Consider the following 26,475-nt stretch of genomic DNA (forward strand, 5'->3'; position numbering starts at 1 on the left):
TTTCTAAGCAGATACTTATATTTATATGCTGCATGTATGTAAATCTGTAGAGCGGCTGCATTAGGACCCTGGAGAGCAGAATGAGGAGGAGGAGGATGGAAAGAAGGAGAAAAACAAAGTCTGGAGGTAAAGAAAGACAAACGATGGCAGGAGAGATAAAACAGAGAGACAGACAGACGCTGAGGAGACATTAAGAAAAAGACTGCAGACAGACGGAGGTGACAGCTTCAGATCCACAGACAGATAGAGAGGAGGAGGAGGAGGTGGAGGAGGAGGTGGAGGAGGAGGTGGAGGGGGAGGAGGTGGAGTCAGGGAGGAGGGAGGGAGATAAAGAGACAGACTGAGCAGAGCAGAGAGAGGATCAGAGAAGAAGAACAACGGAGGAGGAAGGACTCAGTGCTGAAAGACAAGAGAGGAGGAGGAGGTGGAAAAAGAGGAGGAGGCAGTGAACCACCCACAGAGAGAAAGTTTCCTCGCTCAGTGTTTGTATTTCTGTGCTGAGACTCGCTGACGACGGAAAGACTGAAAGCAAAGAGGAAGACGGCGAGATGGACAGATCAGAGCCTTAAAGTTCAGGAGCAGACCTACAGAGGTGCATCATGGGAACGTCTTAAGTCCACAGACGCAGACCTGAACGCCTTCGTCCACTGGTTCCACCTCCACCACACCCACCCAGCATGCTGGCCAGGTCATCCCAGAGAAGGAGCTCTCCTGGTGGGGCAGGAGGGCTGCTGCTGCTCCCTCTGCTCCTGGGACTGATGATGATGATGATGGTGGTGGTGATGGAGGCGGCGAGCGTCGAAGAGGTGGAGAGTGAGGAGAGTCAGGAGATCCTGGAGGAGGACGAGGCCGTGAGCACGGAGATCCTGGTAAGACTCACCTGAACCCGCCAACGTTTGTTTAATGTTCTAACTGGGTTTGTTCTCCTGCACACGTCATGAAGTCTGAGGATCAGCAGGTACACGAGAATATCATCAACGACCAGAGCTGCAGCTAACGATTACTTTCAAAGAATCAGTCTGAGCGATTAATCCATCATCAATATATCTGTCCACTCATTTATTTATGTTTCAGCTCCACCAGCAAAAATGTGAATCAGCAAATCTTTTCCTCTGATCCGACTGCTTTAATGTTTTCTATCTTTGAGTTTAATCGAGTCATGAAAAGAATCGTACTGACACTCATCCATTTACTGCCTCAGATTCGATGATGGAAACTCAAAGACCAACGCGTAGAAGTTAAAGTGCCAGTCAGCTGACACATCAGTGCCGTTGCCATGGTTACCTGCAGGTTGACATATTAACCCTTTTCCTCCAGGAGCCGCTGTCCTCTGATCTGTCCAGAGTGTCTCCTCTCAGCTCCTGGTTGATCTTCAGAAGAAACTCCAACAAAGGGGACAACCGAAGAACCAAAGGGTCCAGGAGGACCTCGAAGGTCAGGCAGACCTCAGAGCTGAACTTGATCTGAACATCTTGTGTCCAATAACAAAGACCATAAATCCACCTGAAGATACATTAGAATACAACCAGCAGGAACACCACAGAGTATACTGATGGTGTTTCTGTTATTTTGTCCACCCCCTGTCTAGAAACAGACATAGAACTAATAATAAACAGAAACATGTCACAGGTAGCATCTCTGAATGTTTGTGGCTCTTTGCAGCATGGTCTTCCAGGACCTCCAGGACCTCCAGGACCTCAGGGGCCTCCAGGCCCCCCCGCCCCGCTCCTGCCCCAACAACAGGAGCTGATCCAGGAGCTGCAGATAAAACTGAGAGGTGAGAGCGCTCTGAACGCACTGAGCTAGGCTAACAGTTTCCATCTGCTTCCTGTCTTTGTGCTAAGCTAGGCTAACTACACCCTGCATCTGTCCTGACATCTGGATCTGCATCCTGCATGACGCCGTCTGAAGAGCGGGGAGGTCACCACTGACCTCTTTACCATTTTAAACTCAGATGTTGTCAGTGAGATTTATTTTAAAGTCTAACCAGGGGTTGCACATTAACTGTTGCTAATTCGACCACGAAGCGGCGCCGCAGGATGACGAGCTGTAAGCGAGAAGGTCGGCTGGTTCTGAGATGAAACTGAAGCTCGGATGGAGAACAAGAGGACAGTCATCAGGACTGGTTCTGTTTGTTTTCAGTGAAGACGGAAAAAATGATGAAACAGCCAACGACATGTTCAGTGGCGAGTTTCTACAATTAGTGACATGACTCAGGATTCAGACACTGGCCTGTTTGTTTCAGTTTCACAGTTTTTCACTTTGGCTCGGTGGATTCTGGATGTGGGTTACATAAACACAGCGTGGTCGCTGTGTGTGGAGGCAGCCTGTCTGAGTCCTTAATAGGGGTAATTTTGTGGAGTGTGGATGTGACTTGGCTCAGCAGCAGGATTCCTGACATTCCTGCTGACTGATGGTGTGTCTTTGTTACTTTCTGCATGTTTGTTCGTTCATGCTTGTTTTTCTCCATCAGGCTGATTCTCAGCGTCTGAAAGATTAAACGTCTGAAAGATTAAACGTCTGAAAGATTGAACGTCTGAAAGATTGAACGTCTGAAAGATTGAACATCTGAACGATTGAACGATTGAACATCTGAACGATTGAACGTCTGAACGATTGAACGTCTGAACGATTGAACGTCTGAACGATTGAACATCTGAACGATTGAACGATTGAACATCTGAACGATTGAACGATTGAACGTCTGAAAGATTGAACGTCTGAACGATTGAACGATTGAACGATTGAACGATTGAACGTCTGAAAGATTGAACGTCTGAAAGATTGAACGTCTGAACGTTTGAACGATTGAACGTCTGAAAGATTGAACGTCTGAAAGATTGAACGTCTATAGATTGAACGTCTGACTAAACGATGAAACTAATGAGATGATATTAATTTTATTATGTCGTCTCGTAAACCGACTTTACGTGACTAACATGTCACCGCCTCACACTGTCTCATTTGAGTCAGCAGGTCCATGTGATAATTTACCCAGAATTCACAGCAAATTCGTCTTTCTGTAGAGGCTTGCCAACAAACATGGCTTTACCACAGGACATCATCCAGAAAGAAACCTCTCCTCCTCCTCCTCCTCCTCCTCTTCCTCCTCCTCCTCCTCTTCCTCTTCCTCCTCCTCTTCCTCTTCCTCCTCTTCCTCCTCCTCTTCCTCTTCCTCTTCCTCCTCCTCCTCCTCCTCTTCCTCCTCCTCCTCTTCCTCCTTCTCCTCCTCTTCCTCCACAGACATGGCAGCAGGAGTCTGTTTTCTGTGTGATCGTCCTCCTCGTGTCTCCACCTCCTTCCTCAGTCGCCTCTCGCAGGCTGTCGGCGTCCCTCGACGCAGCCTGCTGGAGCTGCAGCCATTCAGCCAGGTGAGACTCACACACACACACACACACACTCACACACACACACACGCACACACACACAGGTGAGCTAACATGTGTTTGACCTTTGACCCCTGCAGCCCTCAGACTCAGAGCAGAGCCTTCAGAGAGGTCAGAGGTTCAACAGCAGCACTGGCCGATACACAGCGCCCGTCTCCGGCTTCTACCAGCTGACTGCCAGCCTCCTGATAGGTGAGAACACACACACACACACACACACACACACACACACACAGTGAGTGCTCTGTCAGGTCAATGGTTATATAGGTGTCACTTTGAATTCTGGGTAACTGTGTGTGTGTGTGTGTGTGTGTGTGTGTGTGTCACAGAGTCTGGTGACAGAACTCAGGTCCGGATCAGAGACAGTGTGAGAGCAGCGATCTGCATTGAGTCACTGTGTCAGAGCAACCTGTGAGTACTTCACCTGTCTGTACACCTGTGTGTACACCTGTGTGTACACCTGTCTATACATGTCTGTACACCTGTGTGTGCACCTGTCTATACATGTCTGTACACCTGTCTATACACCTTTCTATACACATGTCTATACACCTGTGTGTACACATGTCTGTACACCTGTGTGTAAACCTGTCTAAACATGTCTGTACACCTGTGTGTACACATGTCTGTACACATGTCTGTACACCTGTGTGTACACATGTGTGTACACATGTCTGTACACATGTCTGTACACATGTCTATACACCTGTGTGTACACATGTCTGTACACATGTCTATACACCTGTGTGTACACATGTCTGTACACATGTCTGTACACCTGTGTGTACACATGTCTGTACACCTGTCTGTACACATGTCTGTACACATGTCTGTACACCTGTGTGTACACCTGTCTGTACACCTGTATGTACACCTGTCTGTACACCTGTGTACACATGTCTGTACACCTGTGTGTACACATGTCTGTACCTGTCTGTACACCTGTGTGTACACCTGTCTGTACACCTGTCCGTACACCTGTGTGTACACCTGTGTGTACACCTGTCCGTACACCTGTGTGTACACCTGTGTGTACACCTGTGTGTACACCTGTCTGTACACCTGTGTGTACACCTGTGTGTACACCTGTCTGTACACCTGTGTGTGTGTGTGTGTTAGCTCTGTAGAGTCAGTGATGGGCGTGGCAGCAGCTGGAGGAACATTCAGCATCTTATTGACGGGAACTCTTTATCTACAGGTACGTGACCTCACAGGCTGCTGCAGTCTGTGGTCGACTCGTTAACATCACTCATGAACTCAGTGCATTTTATTCTGACGGGTTTGTCGTGTGCAGGCCGGAGAGTACGTGTCTGTGTTCGTGGACAACGCCACCGGGTCGGCCATCAGCGTCCTGCAGGACTCTCTCTTCTCTGGGATCCTGCTGGGAGTCTGAACCTCGACCCCATCATCGCCTGACCTCAGAGCAGCACCTGTACATCACCACCTGAACAGATACAGGCTGAACCGGACTCCCTCTCCATCTGGTACCGACGTGATCTGGATCAGTCAGGCAGGTGTCACAGGTCATCTGGACTACAAGGAGCCGGAGGAGGTCACGTTAGACTTTAACATTGTCCGCCATTTTGACAGAGACGACTTTACATCATTTAATATTCAGAACAGGTCATGATGTCACCTGAGATCAAAGACAGGAGCTCATTAATATGCACAGTCCACCTGGACAGGTGGTCCAGGTTGCAGGTGAATTACTGAAGGTCACAGTCGATCGTCCTCGTGTCCATCATTCGTCTTTTTCCCGTCAGACCTCCAGCTTACATCGTAGGCGAAGCTGCCCTGTGTGGACGGAGCCTGGACGTCACCTAGTGGACGTCAGAGGAACTGCAGTCCAATGAAGAACCTGAACTCGACTGATCTGTGGGAGCCGATGATGATTTTTATGGATCTGACTTTTTATTTCAAACATTTCTTTAGTGAATCATCAGCCTGCTCATTACAGTGACTTTAATATTAATATTTATTCTCTGAATGTCATAAACAAGTTGTAAATACTTCTAATAATAAAACTTCGTTCATCATGAGTTCAACTGCTGGATGTGTTTAGCCTAGCTTAGCACAAAGACTGGGAACAGAGGGAAACTGTTAGCTGAGATAAAATGCAGACAGACTTAAAGTCCTCTGTCCCTCTGTCCTCTGTCCATCTGTCCTCTGTCCTCCAGTGTCTGTCCTCTGTCCTCTGTCCTCTGTCCTCCAGTGTCTGTCCATCTGGCCTCTGTCCATCTGTCCTCTGTCCATCTGTCCTCTGTCCATCACTGACACAAAGTGTCTTCAGTGTCTTCAGGTGTTCTTCAAGGTGTTTCAGAGTTTGTCATTTCCTGATAAACCACACAACGTGTTGATGATGTCATCCTGCACTGAGCTCTACTTCCTGTCTGATGAGCTCTACTTCCTGTCTGATGAGCTCTACTTCCTGTCTGATGTGGTCTTTAAACATGAAGCTCACACAGACACGTCCTGAATGCACACAGTGTTTGGAGGTGGGACGAGGTGAGATCATCATACTCATGAAGTGGCGCCTTATGCTTGGCTGCAGGCCATGATAACACACACACACACACACACACACACACACACACACACACAGTAAAACTGTTTACACTCATACTCATGAAATAAAGTTTGGTTCAAACAGCAGCACGATGTGAAGTGACTGTGATGTTCATGTGTATGAACATGTAGAAATAACAGTGTAGATTTACAGGGAATGTGAATAAGACATGAACAGCATGTGTCGGGTGTGTTTAGGTGACACAGAGTTATCGACACATGAAACATCTTCCTGTGATTGTCTCACAGCGTCTGTGATAACAGGAATCAGACTATATATTTATATATTTATATATATATTTATATTTATATTTATTGAGGCTTGGCCAAGGAGAATTAGAGACTCTCAAAGTTCATCAAGTGTCTGAGTCTGTTGAACATCCTGGTGGATCGACTTTAAACCTCTACAGACAACACCACAAATACTACACGCCCAGAACCAGACAGAGAATGTTTGACCATGTTAGAGGTTCTGTCAGCATGTTCTAGTCTGGAGACACAGCTGACTGTAAAGAGACGTCAACAACAAGCTATCTATTATGTCTATGAAGGCAGCAACAGGTCTCTGTGACCCTGGACACCACAGTGTTGAGATAGACTGGCACCTACTGTTCCCAACCAAAGCCAAACAACTAATACTGCTGAGGACCTCGATGCCCACACGGGACCTCAAGGCCCACACGGGACCTCGTGTAACCTCAGGAGAGGAAACTCCAGAACAACCCAAAACCTGCACCAATGCAACAATCTTCCACTCCTCTCTGTGAGATGTTCTCTGTGATATCTGAGTTTGCTTCCAGCTTTGTCTTATATTGTTCTGTAGGATTGTGTTGTTCATTTGGTGCTAGAATGGTGATGGACTCTGTTGACGTAAAGCAGCAAAGTTCAGACCCTAACACTGTGGCCTCATGTCCGTGACCCATCTGTCCCAACCGCCTGTTTCTGGTGCACAGTCGATGTTCAACGTATCATGGTTGTATTTAAAAATTCTCAAAATGGTGTCAGCTGACACATCTGATGAGCAGTTTGTGGTTTGTGAGCAGTTAGAAGTTGCAGGACAAACAAGAATCCAGTGTCAGAACCACAAACGGGTCAAAAGTTGAACCGTCACACAATGAAATGTTTCAGTGGCTCCAGGAAAGATACTGAATCATGCTCACGAATAGGTAACTATGGTCTGGACTTTGTTTCCATCACAGGTAGAAAAACTTAAAAATAAGTCCAACGTCCAAAAGGTCAAACGAAGCTCCGCCCCCACAGGTGACCCACCTGTCACAAACCAGGAAACAAGTTTTTATTGTACGTCACTGACGGAGACACACAGAGAGAGACAGACGTTAAGATTCACCTTCAGACCAAAACCGCCGCTGAGACAGGACAGCTGAGACAGGACAGCTGAGACAGGACAGCTGAGACAGGACAACCAGGAGGGAACACTGGGAAGACGAACAGTTGGAGCAGCTGCTGAAGCTTCTCACAGACTGAACGTGAAAGTAAGTTTGAGGGAGCTGCTCTCAGAGACTGCATGCTTCCAGATTAGAGGAAGGTCTCTGCATATCTGTCACATAACGCAAATCCACACAAAGCTCCACCCTCAACCTAATGTTTGGTATCACACTCTTTGTAATTGTTATATATCACCTTTCTAATCTTCTGACCACTCACAGCTCTACAGATCTCATTCATACACTGATGGTTCAGCCTTCAGGAGCAGATACAGATACAGATACAGATACAGATACAGATACAGATACAGATACAGAGTGGAGGATTCGGGGTGGAACCATTGATCATAATAAATACCTGATATCAGTCACTTCCTTCCACTCCTTTGTCAGCTGCTGTCCTGAGATCCGCACAGGTGCTTTATGAGGATTTAGATCCAGATTCATTGCCGGCTCAGCTCTCCAGCACTTTGTCTTAAAACATGTTTGTGACCTCTGACAACAGTTTTTCATCCATGGAGATTAGCTGAGTCATGAACTGTAAACTTCTTCAGAGTCACAGACTTTGACTCGTTAATAATGATGATGATGACACGAGTTTAATTACAAAATAAAGGAGCATCAAATTATTTCTGAAGATTCTGAAAAGATCATTTCGTCCATTTTTGGAGCTGTGTGGAATATCTAACCACAGATGGTACCTTTGGTTTGATCACCTTACGTCTACATCGTTAACTCTGATTGGACAGAATATTGATGACATCACCAAGCACGCCCTGTTCATGTTTTTGTCTTAGTGTAATACTAAAGTTCACCAACAGGTGGCAGCATGTCCACTGTAATAACACACTTCATGTTCTTCTTCATCATCATCATCTTCATCATCATCATCAGACTAGCAGCTCCACTAAACATTACAAACACTGAATATTATCTTCGCTTCCTTCTGATGAATCAGTGCTGCTGAGTAATGGTTAGTGTTCCTCTAATGATGTTTCAGTGTTTGAAGACTTCAGGCCGTCACTTCATTCTGACTGTTGTGTAATAAATAAATAATAAAATCTGATGCTGCATATTTGAGCGATGAGTCACTGAACATCTCGCCTCCCTCACATGAAAAACTTTGGCTGTTGCACAATGATCGGTGTGTCTGTGCTCGTCAGCCTGATGACTCTCACTGTGGTTCATGTTTAACAGATGAGGAGCGGAGGTGGAGGAGAGGAGGTGGAGGAGAGGAGGACGTTAGCTCAGCTGACATCCATCATGGACCACACCTCTCCACCTCTACATGACACTGTGGGTCTCTGAGCAGCTCCATCAGCAGCAGACAGTGTAAGGAGGTTCAGCAGGTCACCTGCTCCACCTGCTCCACCTGATTGTTGTAGTCTCCTGCTCATGTCCCATTGAAAGTCTTTTCTACTTTATTTCATGCGGTTATTATTTATACCATGGTCACTTACTTTTGTAATATTATTTATATTATGGTCACCTGATCATGTCGTAGTTTAAAATCTGTATTTATATTTCCTTTCCGATCACATGTGCAATATTATTTATATCATTCCACTACTTTGAAATGTTCTACCTTGGTACCTGTTCTGAACGTCTGTACACTTGTCTGTGGATTGTCTGTTGTTGTGTTCCTGTCGTGTACATCACACTTTCTGCTGCTGTAACAAGTGAATTTCCCCGTTGTGGGATAAATAAAGTCTAATCTAATCTAAATCTAATTAAATGATTATGGTTATTGTTGTTAAATGGATATCTGTCCTATAACCACAAACACACTTTAACCGTCCACAGAAACTCATCACGTCTTCACGTCTTCACGTCTTCACGTTGACTGTTGGACATCCTGTGGACGACGTCACGTTTAATATAAAAGCGTTTATTTTTCACAGTGCTGACAGAGAAGATCAATTACAACTAGATTTTAAAGACAAATACACATCTTTAAAAAGGACTATTAACATATTTCACACCTGCCCTCTGATTGGCTGAATGAGTAAACTGAAGGACCCGTCCCACATTTTAGGAATCCTCTCGTTAGCCTTCACGGAGCTAACGCGGGGCTGAAGTTTTTCTCTTTTCGGATCCACGATGACTTCAGAAATGTTTCGTTAGCTGGTTGAAGCTAACTGCACGTCCTTGTGTAAAGCTAATGATGTTTTAACACTGGTGCTAACGAATGCTTTGGAACAGTTGGAGCTGGGAGAACTCGGCTACCAGTTTCCCCCTGCTTGCAGTCTTTGTGCTAAGCTAGGCTAACCTGAAACACTAAACAGGAGGATCCTGAAAAGTCGGACGGTTCCTTTCATCAAGTGCAAACTCAAGAAACACGAAACAGAAGATTAAAAAAGTGAAACGAATGAAACGTGATGTTCAGTGTAGAGCTCGTGTTTGGATCAGTGCTGGCACTGTGACGGCTCCACATACAAAGACTTCGACACAAATGAAATGTTGGACGCAAGCAAACAGGAAGACTTCCTTCCCTTCACACGTTTATCCACAGCAGGTAAAGAAGTATGAGGACTTCTGTCTACGGAGATTCAGGATGTGCAGCAAATAAAGGAGTTCACATTGTTGCTTCCAAACATTGAGCTACATGAAGCCGATTTATCCTACAAACTTTTTGATGCTGCTCAGGATTTATTCTTACAGTAAAGGTCGAGGGACGTCTTTCACATTCTTATGTCAGACATCCTGAAAATATTGTGACGGGATGTTTACGTGGAGACACTTTATTAACGGAGCGTCCGAGTTAGACGGTACGCAGTCTGTAGCGGAAGCGCACGTCGGTGGTGGGCTGCAGGATGCCCAGTCCGGCTCGGCTAGAGTCCGCGGTGGTTTTGGTCGCGCCGTCCTCCAGCTGCAGGTCGAAGTACAGTAGCAGGAGACACAGGAACTGTTTGATCTCATTGATGGCAAAGTAGCGTCCGGGACACATGGTGGAGCCGGAGCCGAACGGCATCAGGTAATACTTCAGCTTCTGCCCGTCCTTGTAGAAGTCTGTCTTCTCTCGGCCGTCCTGGATGAAGCGGTCGAACCTGAACGTCTGCCGGTGAAGAAACAACAACGAAGACGTCTGATTAGTCCTGAAGATTTGTCTCAGAGTTTAAGATGGACGAGATCTTTAATAAAGTTTATTCTGATCTCTGACATCAGATTCTTCAATAAGGTTCAAACTGTTCACTGTTGTGAAAAGTAAAGACAGATTATGATGCATGGAGACCATCAGAGTATAAAAACTAGATTTAAACATCTGGAAAGAACAATCATTCAAAGGTCTTTAAAAATATAAAATATTAAAGGTGCTGATGGGTTAGTTACTATCTGCAGTTAACTTTTAAATCTCCATACTGTTGATAAATCAGTTACTGGATTAATTTCATTACTTCTAGTTTTTCTAGTTTATATTAATCATATTTCAATCCGTTAAATGAAACTTCGAGTTCATTAATTAAAGTTTAAGGTAACGAGACAAAGAGGTGACGCTGACCACTGATTGGTCGGCAGCTGATCCGGTCGTACCTGTGGTTCCTCGTAGATCTCGGGGTCCATGTGCAGACTCTGAGGGTAGAGAGCGATGATGTCTCCTTTCCTGACGGCCACCGAGCGCTCGCTGTCCAGCCGCAGACTGAAGTCCTCCTGAGCAACTCGGATGTTTATGGAGGCGGAGGACAGGCGGAGGCTCTCGTTGATGGCGCTCTCTGAGGACAAAGATCTGCTTATTTATCGAGCGTCAGTCGTGTCATGAATACATTAATGTCCGTGCAGAGGACGTACCCAGATAAATAAGCTTGTCCAGCTGGTCTTTGTCGAGCGTCACGTCTTTGGTGCTGCTGAAGTCGACGCCGCTGAGCTTCAGGACGTCCAGGATCTCCTGGCGAATGGCTTCCAGAGCCTCAGGGTTACTCACCAGGTAGTACATGGCCCAGAAGGAGACAGGGACAGTGTTGGCCACAGACGCCCAGAGGATGGCAAAGTGATGAGCTGAAAGTCACAACAAAGATTCACAAACTCTGGACTCTGTCCACGGGGAGCACCGGGAGCGTCAGGCCAGACGGAGCAAATCATCCAGCTCACATGGTCTCAAGAGGAAGCAGATGGACACACAGTGCAGCAACTCACTTTGGCAACCATCAGTTGCTCCGGGGACAATGACTCGTCCCTCTCATTGGCTGCTGTGGCTCAGAGAGTAATCATCCAGATTTAAATCCTAAATATCAAACAGAAATGATCAGGCTGCTCGTTTGGGAGATTTAGCAGTAACTCTGTAAACCAAAGGACCCAGACCAGAACCACCACTCTGCGGTGAAGTTGCACAATACGTCTTTCCAAACATCAGGAGGAGATTATGTAAGTGTCTGAGAACAGGCTCAGCTGTAGGTCTTGATCATCGTGGACCCTTGAGGTCATGACCCACAGACAGAGATCAGACCACCTCTGAAGTGAACCGGAGGAGACCTGAGGTAGCCGGCTGGTCTGGACATTTTAAGGTCTGTATACCGTGTTGTTGTATTTCACACAGACGCCTGTTTGCTGGAGGACTGTGAGCATGTAGGTTAGTTAGCACCTTGGCAGCACCCAGGAGAGGAAGTGTCACCTCTCCATCTACCTCCATCTCTGAATTAAATGGACTTGGTTGACTCCTTCTCAAGGGGACGATGACCTCGATGACTGAGAACCCTCACAGACCTGCATCTACATGGTGCACTGAGCCGAGCCGAGTCTGTATGAACGAAGCGCTGCCGTGACAGGTTGTATAAATGAAGTCAATCAAGGGACGATCTTTGTTTCGTCCCTTCACTGAAACCTGACCGTGATTCTTTCTCTGAAGAAGAGGAGTTACCGTTAACGTTCTGACAGTGGTAATCATTACATGTGAAATCCTGGAGGTCTCTGGACTCACCTGCTTTATCGACGTCCCTCAGACTATCGTACTGGTCCAACAGCTCCAATCGCCTCCTGATGAACTGCGAGGTGTTCGACCAACACGACATCCTGTGTGGCAGGAAGTAGTTGATCATCTTGTCGCGGCTTGCCTTGGTCTGTCTCAGCAGCCTGATGGGGACCTGAGCGATGAGCAGTGGGAACATGTTGTCAAACCTGAGGAAGTCCGCCCTCAGCCCGCCCATCTCGCTGTGGCGGCTGGCGGACGCCGGCTTGCCGTAGATGGTGAGGAAGGTGGCCTCGAACATGACCGAGTTACAGAACTCGTACATGCTGCCGCTCAGCCAGCCTTTCTCTGCGCTCTGCGTCTCACCGATGTGGTCCTGACGAAACACCAGCATGAGGTTACCCATCGTGCTCTCTGTCAGGGGCCCCAGGTTGTCTCCCTGCAGTAACTGGAAGGTGCGGAACATCTCAGTGTGCAGGCCAGGTAACTTCCTGTTCACAAGGGGCGGGTAGCCGAAGGTTGAGGGCGCCACCTTGTCAGAAAACTGGTGGAAGTCCAGCTGGCGGCCATGTTTGATGATGTTTGGATACATGAAGGGGTCCATGATGAAGGTCATGTATTTACCTGCAGGACAGAGGACACCTGAGTGAGGACATGAGACGTGTCCACAACCTTAAATAAAGTGGAGACGGTAAATCTGGAGCTGTGGTTAATCCTGACCTAACGCTGACCTAACCTTAATCTAACGCTGACCTAACGCTGACCTAACCTTAATCTAACACTGACCTAACCTTAATCTAACGCTGACCTAACGCTGACCTGCTCATTGGTGGATGTTTGGACTTCATGTCCTGTCTGTCCTCAGGACGATCGCCTGTCTCTCATGGTCAGGAGCTGAGGGACAAACCTGCGATGTGGACTGTGAAGATGTCTCCAAACTTGTTCCTGTGTTCTTTGAGGAACGTATGAGCATCTCTGCCGAACTCCAGAGCCTTCCCGATGAAGGGGATCCAACCTTTGATGAGCGGCGGCTCGTCTTCTCGTCTGGAGAGAAAGTTTGTTAATAACGTTCAAACCTTCTGTGTCAGCACACCGGTGTTATGAATCACATGGTGGACTTTGGACGGGGCGTGTGTCTGTGACTCACTCTGGACAAACTACCTGTCCACACCTGAGTAGGGACGGGCCTTTGAATACATTTCTTTGATCGATCATCGATTCATTTCAAATCATGAATCATCCTGATTCGAAGTCCGACCTGACGTCTCAGTGTGTCAGATTTTATTCACAGTATCTTTGCTGCTGCTCCCTGTGACGAGCTCTTTGTATTCATGACTTTAGAATCTGACGTTTTTCTTCTCGCTGACACCGACACTCCTGTTCTTGTTCTGTTCAGGTCGACTGAAACCCGAGACCGCCTGAGCACTGACCTGGGATCAGACTGTGTGTCGTAACTGTGTTACTCTCTAACAAACGAGACTCGGCATGTCTCACAGCGTCTGATTCTGTCTCATCGCTGCAGCCAAACACAAAGAATGTGGACTCCTCCTGAGACGTGATGTCCTCTGAGGACAGACAGGAAGTCCTGCTGCTGACCCACTTCTCACAAAACACACACTCATGTTGACACACATTACAGCTGGGGATTTCCTGAACACTCACCCCAGCCTTAAAGTACGAACTGAGTGTTTGTACCAACAGGCGTCTTGGATCTTCAGAAGCTTTTACAGCTTTTATTGTGAAAGGACACCGTGAGCCAGAACAGAACCGTGTGAAGAGGAGTGTGAGAACAAAGAGCAGAAAGCAAACTGGATGTTTGAGTGACGCTGTGAGGAACAGCTGGAAGTCGTCAGGAGTGGAAAAACCCGACAGGAGGTTCTGAAAATCCCCCAAACTCATCACACACAAACTGACCGAGCACAGCGGGTCAGAACCTGAAGCTGCTCTGCATCAACTCTCTGACAGTTAATTAAACTGCTGCCAGAACCTCTGAACCGGCAGTGTCCAGTCTAACAGTGAACACAGCGACAGAACCTCTGAACCACAGTTAGCGCTTCACTACTGATCAATGTTTCCATCATGAAGTCTGTAAGTCACCTCGGTACTGTCACGTTATTCCCTGTTGGACCTGGTCCGGTCCGGTCCGGTGTCAGAAGAAAGAAATAATTTCATTGGATGTTAAATTAGTACATGATGACATCATCAGCACCACCTGAAAACCCTGAGGACACTTTGTGTCAGTGTTGGACAGACTCTGAGACATCATGTCTGACTTCATGGAGACTTGAACTGTATTTTAAATTTTTATTTTAGTATTTTAATTATTTGTTATATTTGAAATATTTGAAGTATTTAAAATAGTAAAAGTACTTTGAATATTTGTACATGAATACATGTGTTCTGTGTCCTGCTGTGGATCATCTAATGAAGATACTTTGTTTATCCCAAGCTGGGAAATTACAGATACGAGGTTTTCACTGCTCAGAGAAATAAGCGGACAGACAAAAGTAACGGATTACTTCTGGTACTTTTACTCGAGTAACACACCTGAACACTTCAAACAAGAAAATCATCACACAGACTCATTACAACACAAACAGGACTAAAGTGTCATAAACCGAGCCAACCCGAACCAACCCGAGTCAAACCGAGTCAAAGTGGACTGACCTGTGCCGGCCGCGGAGGACGCAGACGATCAGGGAGAGGAGGCCGAGCAGGAGCAGCAGCAGCGGGGACATGTTGGTGTGTGTGAGACGGTGGCGGGGTCCAGCTGCGAACACCAGCCACTGTACAGCCCCTTCCGGTTAGCACCTTCAAAATAAAACTGACCTGCTGCGTTTAAAGAACTGACGTGAAGACACTGAGCCGGTCTGAATGAGTCTCACAGACACACTGTCCAATAAAAGACTCAACATGGACACGCTGAACATGTTTCATCAATGTTATCAAACACACACTGATCCGCCCAGTGTGCAGGCTTTTATTGTGAAGGCAGAGAGCTCAACAAGGCAAGTGAAGGCAAAAAGTCTTTCTGTGCAGTCTCAGAGACTACGTCCAGGTTTTAGACAGTCTGTGGGGACGTCACAGAGACTATGTCCAGGTTTTAGACAGTCTGCGGGGACGTCACAGAGACTACGTCCAGGTTTTAGACAGTCTGCGGGGACGTCACGTCCAGGTTTTAGACAGTCTGCGGGGACGTCACGGAGACTACGTCCAGGTTTTGGACAGTCTGCGGGGACGTGTCCTGTCTCATGTATCAGTTTGAGGAATGCAGTGATTCATGTTCACTCTGTTTCTGAACACGTGTTCTTTGTGTGAGAACTCCAGGAACCAGCAGAGTCGGTTAGACGATGGTTTGGGTTCGGACGTTGAGTCAGCGTTGACTTCTGCAGAAACAGGGTCGGGCTGTGAAGTGAAATGTTGTGTTCACTGCCTCCTGGTTTTCTTCAGCGTCGTCTGAATGAACTGCAGTAACCTCGGAGTGACATGCTGCATTCAGGCGTCAGACAACAGCAGCTTTTCTCTCCTCAGCTCGACTCTTTGTCCAGCCCGGAGAAAACGACCCGCTCGCCTTTCAGTCCAGAACAAAAACCTCCGTTCAACGTCTGACCCGCTCAGGAGTCCCAGCAGACGCTCGCTGCTCAAAGAGCCTCATTCAGCCCACACAGCAGTCAGAGCCTGGTACCACAGGACACCGTGGGTTTATTTACTACGGACAGAACCAGCACACACGTTTGTATGAAGCAATCCGGTTCTGATGGTCCACTGACGAGCACAGTAACACAGGGTAACACACTCCGTACACACTCGACCCATCAGGTCTGCAGGGATCAGGCTTTTCCCAGTGAGTGTGTGTGTGTGTGTGTGTGTCATCCTGTGCTTTGTTCGGATGGGTTGTTGGTCTCCTGAGGTCTGGCATGGAGAGATCACATCCTGACAGAAACAGAACCAGACAGGACGAGCTGGTCTGAACAGATCAGCTTCTTCTAGCTTCTACTCTCGTCCACCGTGATCCACCATGATCCACCATGATCCACCGTGATCACTGTGATCCACCATGATCACTGTGATCCACCATGATCCACGTGATCCACATGATCCACCGTGATCCACATGATCCACCGTGATCCACCGTGATCCACCATGATCCACCGTGATCAACCATGATCCACCATGATCCACCATGATCCACCGTGATCCACCATGATCCACATGATCACTGTGATCATGGAGAGATCACATCCTGACAGAAACAGACAGGACGAGCTGGTCTGAACAGATCAGCTTCTTCTAGCTTCTACTCTCGTCCACTGTGATCCACCATGATCCACGGTGATCCACATGATCCACCGTGATCACTGTAATCCACCGTGATCCACATGATCCACGGTGATCCATGTGATCCACTGTGATCACAGTGATCACTGTGATCCACAGTGATCACTGTGATCCACAGTGATCACCATGTTCACGTGATCACCGTGATCCACCATGATCCACCGTGATCCACCATGATCCACCGTGATGCACTAACCCACTGTGAACCACGTGATCCGGGTTCTGCTGTTCTTTTTTCTGTAAGTATTCTGAAGAGTCGGTCTGACCTGTTTGATTTACAGATTTATGAATAAACCTGAATGAAAGTTCGAACATGTTCGATAACATGGTGATGAACTCACAGTGACACTTGAAACGTTCATGACGGTTTTTATTGTGTGAACAAACTTTGAGGAATCATCACACAGTTTGTACAGCAGGTCATGATGAAGAACACTGGTGCTGGTCCGTGCTGACGGCTTTCATAATAAATAAAACCAGAAATGTGTGAATGAATCAAACCTGAGTCAAAGAAGGATTCAGTTCATGCAGGTCAAAGTTCACCATGAATATGAAGCTGAGTAACGACCTTTAACGATGTAACGGCCTTTAACGATGTAACAACCTTTAACGATGTAACAGCCTTTAACGATGTAACAGCTTTTAACGATGTAACAGCTTTTAACGATGTAACAGCCTTTAACGATGTAACTGCCTTTAACGATGTAACAGCTTTTAACGATGTAACGACCTTTAACGATGTAACGACCTTTAACGATGTAACGACCTTTAACGATGTAACGGCCTTTAACGATGTAACAGCCTTTAACGATGTAACAGCCTTTAACGATGTAACTGCCTTTAACGATGTAACGACCTTTAACGATGTAACGGCCTTTAACGATGTAACAGCCTTTAACGATGTAACTGCCTTTAACGATGTAACTGCCTTTAACGATGTAACGGCCTTTAACGATGTAACGGTCTTTAACGATGTAACGACAGCTGGACACTTCCTCCCCATGTGTAAGAAACATCGTCAACATCGTGTTAATTACAACCTCCAACAGAGGACAGAGTGATGATGTAACTACTGATGATGTCACCTGATCATGTGCTCAGTAAAGTTTAGGTTTAAAGCTGTCGTTACGTTAACTTTGTTCACGGCTCGTTACTTCGCGGTGCGTTCATGAACGGACAGTTGGTGGCAGCAACACGTCACATCACGTGTTTAAATCTGCTTTTAGATTCCAGTGTCATGAGAACGTCTGGCTTCTCACAATGTGATTGGACAGTGTATGGCGTGGGCGGAGCTACGAGCTCTGGGACTCAGTGAGGACGACGTCGTTAAAGGTGGTTTGACCTCAGAGGATGAAGATAAATGATAAATACTGTCACATGATTCAAACATTTCTACTCTGCAAACAACAAACTCAATGTGCAAAATGTTCAGACTGTCGTCACGACGACGAGGGGAATGAAAACAAAGAGTAACACGTCTCCATGAAGGCAGCAGCCGCTCCGTCAGCAAACATGAAGACACTGACCTCTGACGAGTAAGAGTCCTTCAGTAACGTGTCCGTCTCTGACCTGTCCTCTGTCCTCAGACCTGTCTTCTGTCCTCTCACCAACATCACAGCAAAGCAAAAGTTTACAGGAAGTGTGCAGCCGACACGTGTCGAGTCAGAAATGATGACAAACACTGAACCAGCCACACACACACACACACACACACACACACACACACACACGCACGCACACACACACCTGAGTGTCCATAAGTCCCCACGTTAAAGCTTGACAGCAGAAATAATGTTTGTCCAGGTTATATTAAGGCTTAAAGTTATGCAGGATTGAGAGCGTGGACGCTTTGATTGACAGGTGGGCGTGGTCACAGGTGTATGCTTTCAGTAAACATGTTGTCAGTGATGCATGCTGGGTATTTGTCATCATTCCTGGGGTCTCAAACGTTGGCTCGCGGCCCTCTGAAGGCACGGCTGACAGCTCGTCCTGCAAAAACACGTCAAACAGGAAGTCAAATAAATACTACAGAAGAAGAGAGCGGCGTCCCGCCCTCGTCTCTCTAACTCGTTGGTGTTGGTTCCGGTCCGTTAAGACATTTTGGTTTGGACCCGTTTACAGCGAGGACGTCGTCACAGTTCAGTCCAGTCTGGCCCGTCGGCGCCGGCAGCGTGCGTGTTTTTACACTCACTGTCTCTGTCAACGGCTCTGCGCTGAGGTTTGGCAGCTGGTTCTGGTTCTGGTTCTGAGAGGAGGCGGGAGGTTTAACGGAGAGGGGGGGCGGGGCCGCAGGGTCACCAGTAAAATGAGCGGGACAGGAAGTTGGTGGCAGCACCAAGCCAATTGGTCCCCTCCTGGCCCGTTCCCACCTGGGTCACCGCCTTGTCGGGCTCCTGAGACGGACTCTCGTCCTCCGGCAGGTACTCAGGAAGGTCCACGTTCTGCTCCACGTCCACCGAACCGTCCTCCGCCAACGGGATCAAAATCTGGAGACGACATGTTACAGATGATGTGACCCATTCAGGACCAAAGAACCAAGTCTGGACCTGAACTCAGCTTCACTCTGCTGCCCCCTGCTGGTGTGAACGCTCAAGTTCAAGAGGATTACTGCAAAATCTGTCCTCTCTGTCCTCTCTCCTCTGTCCCCTCTGTCCTCTCTCCTCTGTCCTATCTGTCCTCTCCCCTCTGTCCTCTCTCTCCTCTGTGCTATTTGTCCTCTATCCTCTCTGTCCTATCTGTCCTCTCTTCTCTGTCCTATCTGTCCTCTCTCCTCTGTCCTCTCTGTGATTCACAGGTGGACACTGACCTCGTCTCCGTCCTCTCCTTTCACCACCTGTTGAGCCTTCATCACCTGCGTGGATGCGATCGCTGACGCCAGCGCCTGAAAACAGAAAATCGAATATTCACAGCATGAATTCATCCATCAGCTGATCAATAAATACATTTATGATGAGAACTTTCAGAAGCGTAGAGCTCAGCGCTCTAAAGACTTGTTGTGGACCCAGGGCCGGTCTTAGCTATGGGCAATGTGGGCGGCCGCCCAGGGCGCATTCTCCGTGGGGGGCGCACGACCACCCGAAAACGGAAAAAAACTCGCGAATTTTCGATACCGCTCATTAAGTTAGCGGAGCGGGAGCGGGGTGTTGCCAAATGTGGCCAGGACCGGCGCTGTGTGGACTTCAGGAGGATCTCAGCCTCTGTGACCTCGAGTGGAAGCTGAACAGCATCCTCACCAAGAAAGCCCATCCTCACCTCCTGCATCACTGAGTCCATCCTCACCTCCTGCATCACTGAGTCCATCCTCACCTCCTGCATCACTGAGTCCATCCTCACCTCCTGCATCACTGAGTCCATCCTCACCTCCTCCATCACTGAGTCCATCCTCACCTCCTCCATCACCATCTGTTGCTGCCACGCCAAGGACACGGGCAGACTGCAGCGTGTCATGGGGTCTGCAGAGAAGGTGATTGGCTGCAAGCTTCCGTCTCTCCAGGACTCTGAGGCGTGCAGCAAAGATTGTGGCTGATCCCTCCCACCTCGGTCACAAACTCTTTGAGACACTCCCCTCTGGCAGGAGGCTGAGGTCCATCAGAACCAGAACCAGAACCTCACACCACAAGAACAGTTTTGAGGCCCTGAGCCCCCCGGACACTCTTTCACTCTCCACCTCTGCCTCTACAAGCTGGTGTAATACTTATACTTGCAGATTTAAAGTACCCCACTACTGTGAACATCTGACTGGTACTATCATCACAGCCAGCTGCTCAGTTTTATTCTGAAAAACATACTGTGTTATATTTTTAATAGTTTATATTTACAGAACGTCTGTCAGGCACCGACAACACCAAAACAAATTCCTCGTGTGTGTAAAATCAAACTTAAATAAAGTTTTTCTGATTGTGATTCTGAAATGACTCCCACTGCTCCGGCACATGTTCTGTGTGTGGACAGGTGTGGACAGATGTGGACAGATGTGGACAGGTGTGGACAGGTGTGGACAGGTGTAAACAGGTGTGAACAGCTGTGGACAGGTGTGGACAGGTGTGAACAGGTGTGAACAGATGTGGACAGATGTGGACAGGTGTGAACAGGTGTGGACAGGTGTGAACAGGTGTGAACAGATGCGGACAGGTGTGGACAGGTGTGGACAGGTGTGGACAGGTGTGAACAGATGTGGACAGGTGTGGACAGTTGTGAACAGGTGTGAACAGGTGTGGACAGGTGTAAACAGGTGTGGACAGGTGTAAACAGGTGTGGACAGGTGTGGACAGGTGTGGACATCTCACCTCAGCCTTCAGGTCTGAGCGGATCCGGACGATGCATCTCTTCACGGTCATCTGGAAGGTGAAGCTGATCACTCCTCTGATCTTCAACAGAGCCTCCTCACACAGACTCCTCCGACTCTGACAGGGACGAGGAGGACGAAGAGGAGGAGGAGGAGGAGGAGAAGAAGGAGGAAGAGGAGAAGGAAAAGGAGGAAGAGGAGCAGGATCAGGAGGACGAGGTAACACGTTAGTCTCGTTTGTGTCTGAGGTGTGTCACAGAGGTAAACTTCAGTCTGTGCTGAATCAAACGTTGTCGTGCTCTCAGATGATGAACCTCTGTTGGTGCTCACCGAGTCGTCCAGGCCGTCGATGTGGAGGATGACGGTCTTGGCTCTCTTGTTGCTCGAGCCCAGGAAGAACTGAGCTTTACGCCGGCTGCTGACCGCCTCCTCGGCCGGCTCGGCCTCGCTGCTGCCGGACGCCTGCAGGAGCTCGTAGATCTCAGACGCCAGCAGCTTGGTCTCTCCGGGGGTGGTGGACCTGCACGACACGTCGAGACGAACCAGCTCAGAGATCACTGACGTAAACGAGCTCGTTAACTCATCGTACTCTTGGATCGTTTACGGACCGATCCCGTCGCTCTGACTCACTTCTGCACGACGTTCTGGAGGCTCAGCATCATCCCCAGCTCCCCCTTCAGCTTCTCCCGGTTGGGTCGACATTCTGCCAGGTAACGGATCGCCTGGGAGCAACAACCAATCAGAGTTAGCCTCGTGACAGCAGGGCGAATGATGAGTGCGTGTGTTTGTCTGTCAGTGACTCACCAGGAGGGCGGAGTACACCACCTGAGGGTTAGGGTGGTCCAGGAACAGGATGAGGCCCGGCAGGCAGCCCTGGTCCTGGACGATGGCCCTGCGGTTCATGGGGTCGGCGGCCAGGTCCCTCAGCTGGTTGACCACGGCCAGAGCGTCCGGCTCGGCTGTCATGGCCGACGGCACTCACCCATACAACACAGTCACTTCCTGTTCCTGTCAAACCATGTTTGAGATGACAGGAAGTCACAGACAGGTCAGATTTCACAATAAAACACCAGCAGACGAAAAGAAGATACGAAGGAAGTGACATCACAGAGCCAACGTGTCAGACTGATGATACAAACTACAGACAAAAAACTACAGACAACAAACTACAGACAACAAACTACAGTCTACAAACAGCAAACTACAGACAACAAACTACAGACAGCAAACTACAGACAGCAAACTACAGACAACAAACTAGTCTACAGACAACAAACTGCAGTCTACAGACAACAAACTACAGACAGCAAACTACAGACAACAAACTACAGTCTACAGACAGCAAACTACAGACAGCAAACTACAGTCTACAGACAGCAAACTACAGACAACAAACTACAGTCTACAGACAACAAACAACAAACTACAGACAGCAAACTACAGACAACAAACTACAGACAGCAAACTACAGTCTACAGACAACAAACTGCAGTCTACAGACAGCAAACTACAAACAACAAACTACAGTCTACAGACAGCAAACTACAGACAGCAAACTACAGTCTACAGACAACAAACTACACAGGGACAAAAAACTAAACCTGCAGTCTACAGCACAGCAAAACTACAGAAGCCAACTTACAGTCTACAGACAACAAACTACAGAACAAACTACAGTCTACAACAGAACAAACTGACAGTCTACAGACAGCAAACTACAGACTCCAACAAACTAACAGACAACAAACAACTACAGTCACAGACAGCACAAACACAGACCGCCAAACTAAGACAACAACAAACTTACAGTCTACAGACAGCAAAACTACAGACAACAAACTACAGCACAGAACTACAGCAAAACTAAGACAACAAAGCAACAAACAAAAACAGTCTACAGACAGCAAAACTACAGACAGCAAACTACAGTCTACAGACAAAACAACCAAACTCAGTCTACAGACAGGCAAACTACAGACAGCAAACACAGCTACAGACAACAAACTACAGACAGCAAACTACACAGTCTAACAGCACAACAAAACTACAGACAACAACACTACAGACAACACAGACAACAAACTACCGACAGCAACTACACTCTACAGACAACAAAACTGCGCTCGACAGCAAAACTACCACAGCAAAACTACAGTCTACAGACAGCAAACTACAGACAGCAAACTACAGTCTACAGACAACCAACACTACAGACAAACAAACACAGACAGCACAAACTACAGTCTACAGACAGCAACATACAGACAACAACACTACAGACAGCAAACTACAGTCCAGACAAACAAAACTGCAGTCTAAAGACACAAACTACAGTCTACAGACAACAAACTACAGACAACAAAACTACAGACAGCAAAACTACAGTCTACAGACAGCAAAACACAGACAAACAAAACTACCAGTACAGCAAACTACAGTTACAGAAGACAACAAACTAGTTACAGAGAAACGAAAACTAACAGACAACAAACCTTTCCTGTGATTTCAGGTGTTCAGTCGCGTGCACAGGGCGCGTGCTTGTGTGCTCCTGCCGGCAGCCGGACACGGTGAACAGGTAACGGGAGGAGCTGCGGTCAGCCTGCAGACCGGCTGTCACAGGGTTGTGCGGGCTCAGACCAGCTTGTGTTGAGCCGCAAACCGAGCATCGACCAGCGAGCACCGAGCACCGAGCAGCGGGGCAGCGGGCACCGAGCACCGGGCACCGAGCCCGAGCATGAGCACCGAGCAGCGGCAGCGGGCACCGAGCACCGGGCACGAGCACCGAGAGCGGGCAGCGGGCACCGAGCAGTGGACACCGAGCAGCGGGCAGCGGGCACCGAGCACCGGGCACCGAGCAGTAAGCGCGGGCACCGGGCACCGCGCAGGGCGGGCACCGAGCAGCGGGCACCGAGCTAACGGGAGCGGCTAGCTGTCCGGTTATCTCCCCTCCGGTGACACCTGACGTTAAGACGGAAGTTGGAGGCGGGACAGTCTTCAGATCAACACAGATCATTAATAACAAACAATAATATGAATTATAATAAAATAATAATTATAATAAAATAATAATTAATCCGTTTGTGACAGGAAACCATCTGCAGTCTTCCTGCTGACAACCAGGGCGGTGACGTACTAACATTCAGGGCTGTGATTGGTTGGTTAGCGGCCACCTGATGCTGTGGACCAATGAGCGGCCTTGTTCTAAGAGTTAAAGGTCCCACGCCCTGTAGCTGTTGATGTTTATTATTATTCTAATTATTATAAATGAGTCTTCATTTTCTCTGAGTTTAATGAATCACACAGTGATAACTCCACCTCTGTGTGTGTGTGTGTGTGTCTGCCTGTCTGTCTGTCTGTCTGTGTCTGTGCGTGTGTGTGTCTGTCTGTCTGTGTCTGTGTGTGTGTCTGTGTGTGTGCGTGTGTGTGTGTCTGTGTGTGTGTGTGTCTGTCTGTCTGTCTGTGTGTGTGCGTGTGTCTGCCTGTGTGTGTGTGTGTGTCTGTGTGTGTGTGTCTGCCTGTGTGTGTGTGTGTGTGCGTGTCTGTGTGTGTGTGTGTGTGTCTGCCTGTGTGTCTGTCTGTCTGTGTGTGTGTGTCTGCCTGTGTGTGTCTGTGTGTGTGTGTGTGTGTGTGATGTTCTAAATGTTTTGCTGACCTCTGCTGGACACTGCAGTAAATGCAGAATCCTGTGACATTCATTTGACTGATTTCAGTTCATGGTGTCAGATGGTGTCAGTGTGTTTTTGTGTCTGCAGCTTCATGTTGTTGGTGTGTGCTTCAGAGTTAAACTATGTTTCTGTGTCCTCACATTATTCTGTGTTCATCTACCAGAGATCACTTCATGTCTGTACACTGGTGGACTTCCTGTGTTGAAGGTTTTCTAAAGAGGACAAATAAAAAAAGAAATGTGTACTTCAATGTTACAAACAGACACAAACAGGTACAAATAACATTTTACACTGTATAGGAATGTGTAATGAAATGTGATGGAGCACAGTGCAGGTCACATTTTTTAACTTCACACACTGAAATTCAGCATTCACATGGTCGACAAGATGAGGATGCTCACGGTCATTTGGGCTTTTTGATACCACCTACCGTTTGGCATTAGTGTCCACTAGTTGGAGGGGCTTCATTTAGAGATTTTCTGTGTCTCTCAGCAGTCACTCACACACAGACAGAGCACAGCTGCAGTTAACTGCTCTGACCTGCAGCTGAACCTGGTTGCTCGGCAACCTCAAGCTGCCTTTGACTGACTTTAAGTCTCTGTGCTGCTGCAGAGTCAGTAATAATGTCTGTCAGACACACTCTACATTTATTTACACAGTTTATAGTTTTCATATTTTAAATGTTTCACATTTGGTCTATAATAACATATATACATATCAACATATTTATATCCATATATGGGTTATTACCCATTATTTTGATGAAAATTGTTAATTATTATGACAAAAATTGGCAGACCCCCTGGAGTACCTCGGACCCCTAGAGAGAGTGGACCCCTGGTTGAAGACCTCTGATGGCATGACAGCATAAACCTGTAGCTGCTTGGTCCAAAAAATATGAATCTCATCACGGCAGCTATGTTAAACTTCAGGTCATTTCACTCAGTGAGGAACCTTCATGAACACGATTGGAACACAGCCCAGGTATGGACTGTGACACAGGTTACAATGTTACTAAGTGGAGCTCCATCAGCAGGTCGTTAGTTTGAATTCTTCTCTTTACACTTTCTATAGATCACAAAAACAACAAAAGCAACAAAAACGAGTGAAACAAAAACACTGACGATAAACGACGACCTCTGTTCACTTCACCACTGTGTCCTCCCTCTTCAGTGCATCCTCCCTTCTCGGTGCGGCCAGCTTTGACGCCTGCAGAGCACAAACAGGTGACAGAACAGTCTCAGTTAGACTTCCTCACCTGAACTCACCTGGGTCGACCTTCAGGTGGATGACATTGATGAGTTCAGCTCCTTCGCTCTTCCTGCGTCTCATCTGGTTCTGTACAATCTGACACTCGTATGTTCCAGAGTCAGACGTGGTCACGTTCATCAGAATCACAGAGGCGTCTCGGTGATTCACGTCTGGGTCTCTCAGCTTCACCCGACCGTGACATTGCGGATCCTGGTAGTCTTCAGTTTGAAAATCAAACAAAGGTAGAGACATCGACCAATCAGGAGTCCACGGCACACTTCAGATGATCAGAGGATCTCTGCTAAACTCAGCAGTAGAAGTTCATCAGGATCTGAGGAGACAGGGGAGCTTTCTTTAGTGTCCTCAAGAAGAAGAGATGCAGCTGAGAAGAAGAGATTCAAATTCATACTGAGCCGCTTTAAGTTTGGCCAGGGGAAAACAGAAGACGAGGAGATTTTCATCCACACTGAATTCCACCTCAAGATCAGTTCCTCTGGAGATCCAGAAGCTTCAGCTGTCTGACTCTGCTGTGTACTACTGTGCTCTGCAGCCCACAGTGACAGGAAACACCAAAACTCTGTACAAAAACCTTTGGAGCAAAGACAACACAATACTCCACAACATCCACTAGAGGGAGTCA

At 47.6% G+C, this 26,475-nt stretch overlaps 3 protein-coding genes across 7 annotated transcripts; 1 reads left to right on the forward strand and 2 right to left on the reverse strand.

The window, feature by feature from the left end:
* Positions 1–363: 363 nt before the first annotated feature.
* On the forward strand, positions 364–5,425 carry si:ch1073-184j22.1 (erythroferrone). The gene is made up of 8 exons (XM_019279288.2): positions 364–869; positions 1,318–1,434; positions 1,663–1,777; positions 3,244–3,371; positions 3,467–3,578; positions 3,716–3,797; positions 4,506–4,584; positions 4,681–5,425. The coding sequence occupies exons 1-8, from the start codon at positions 678–680 to the stop codon at positions 4,777–4,779; spliced, it is 924 nt and encodes a 307-aa protein (XP_019134833.1). The 5' UTR covers positions 364–677; the 3' UTR covers positions 4,780–5,425.
* Positions 5,426–9,268: 3,843 nt separating this feature from the next.
* On the reverse strand, positions 9,269–15,118 carry cyp7b1 (cytochrome P450, family 7, subfamily B, polypeptide 1). The gene is made up of 6 exons (XM_027289713.1): positions 14,964–15,118; positions 13,204–13,340; positions 12,309–12,920; positions 11,183–11,389; positions 10,928–11,106; positions 9,269–10,451 (listed from the first exon to the last, which is right to left on the reverse strand). The coding sequence occupies exons 1-6, from the start codon at positions 15,032–15,034 to the stop codon at positions 10,158–10,160; spliced, it is 1,500 nt and encodes a 499-aa protein (XP_027145514.1). The 5' UTR covers positions 15,035–15,118; the 3' UTR covers positions 9,269–10,157.
* A 1,869-nt stretch (positions 15,119–16,987) lies between these two features.
* LOC104937752 (armadillo repeat-containing protein 1) lies at positions 16,988–26,384 on the reverse strand. 5 transcript variants are annotated; one of them, XR_002043159.2, is made up of 8 exons: positions 23,412–23,552; positions 21,724–21,927; positions 21,550–21,641; positions 21,250–21,439; positions 20,921–21,037; positions 19,441–19,515; positions 18,826–19,120; positions 16,988–18,623 (listed from the first exon to the last, which is right to left on the reverse strand). XR_002043159.2 is itself a non-coding variant. In XM_019279299.2 (8 exons), the coding sequence occupies exons 3-8, from the start codon at positions 21,883–21,885 to the stop codon at positions 18,929–18,931; spliced, it is 828 nt and encodes a 275-aa protein (XP_019134844.1). In that variant the 5' UTR covers positions 21,886–21,927; positions 24,725–24,796; positions 25,853–26,384; the 3' UTR covers positions 16,988–18,928. The 5 variants fall into 5 exon arrangements, 3 of the variants coding, with proteins under 3 accessions (XP_019134844.1, XP_019134842.1, XP_010752362.2); XR_003463982.1 differs by having other exon boundaries at positions 16,988–17,202; positions 17,401–19,120; XM_019279299.2 differs by lacking the exon at positions 23,412–23,552 and adding exons at positions 24,725–24,796; positions 25,853–26,384 and having other exon boundaries at positions 16,988–19,120.
* Between the last annotated feature and the right edge of the window lie 91 nt (positions 26,385–26,475).

This window comes from Larimichthys crocea, chromosome II (assembly GCF_000972845.2).
Source record: "Larimichthys crocea isolate SSNF chromosome II, L_crocea_2.0, whole genome shotgun sequence".
Classification (NCBI taxonomy): domain Eukaryota; kingdom Metazoa; phylum Chordata; class Actinopteri; family Sciaenidae; genus Larimichthys; species Larimichthys crocea.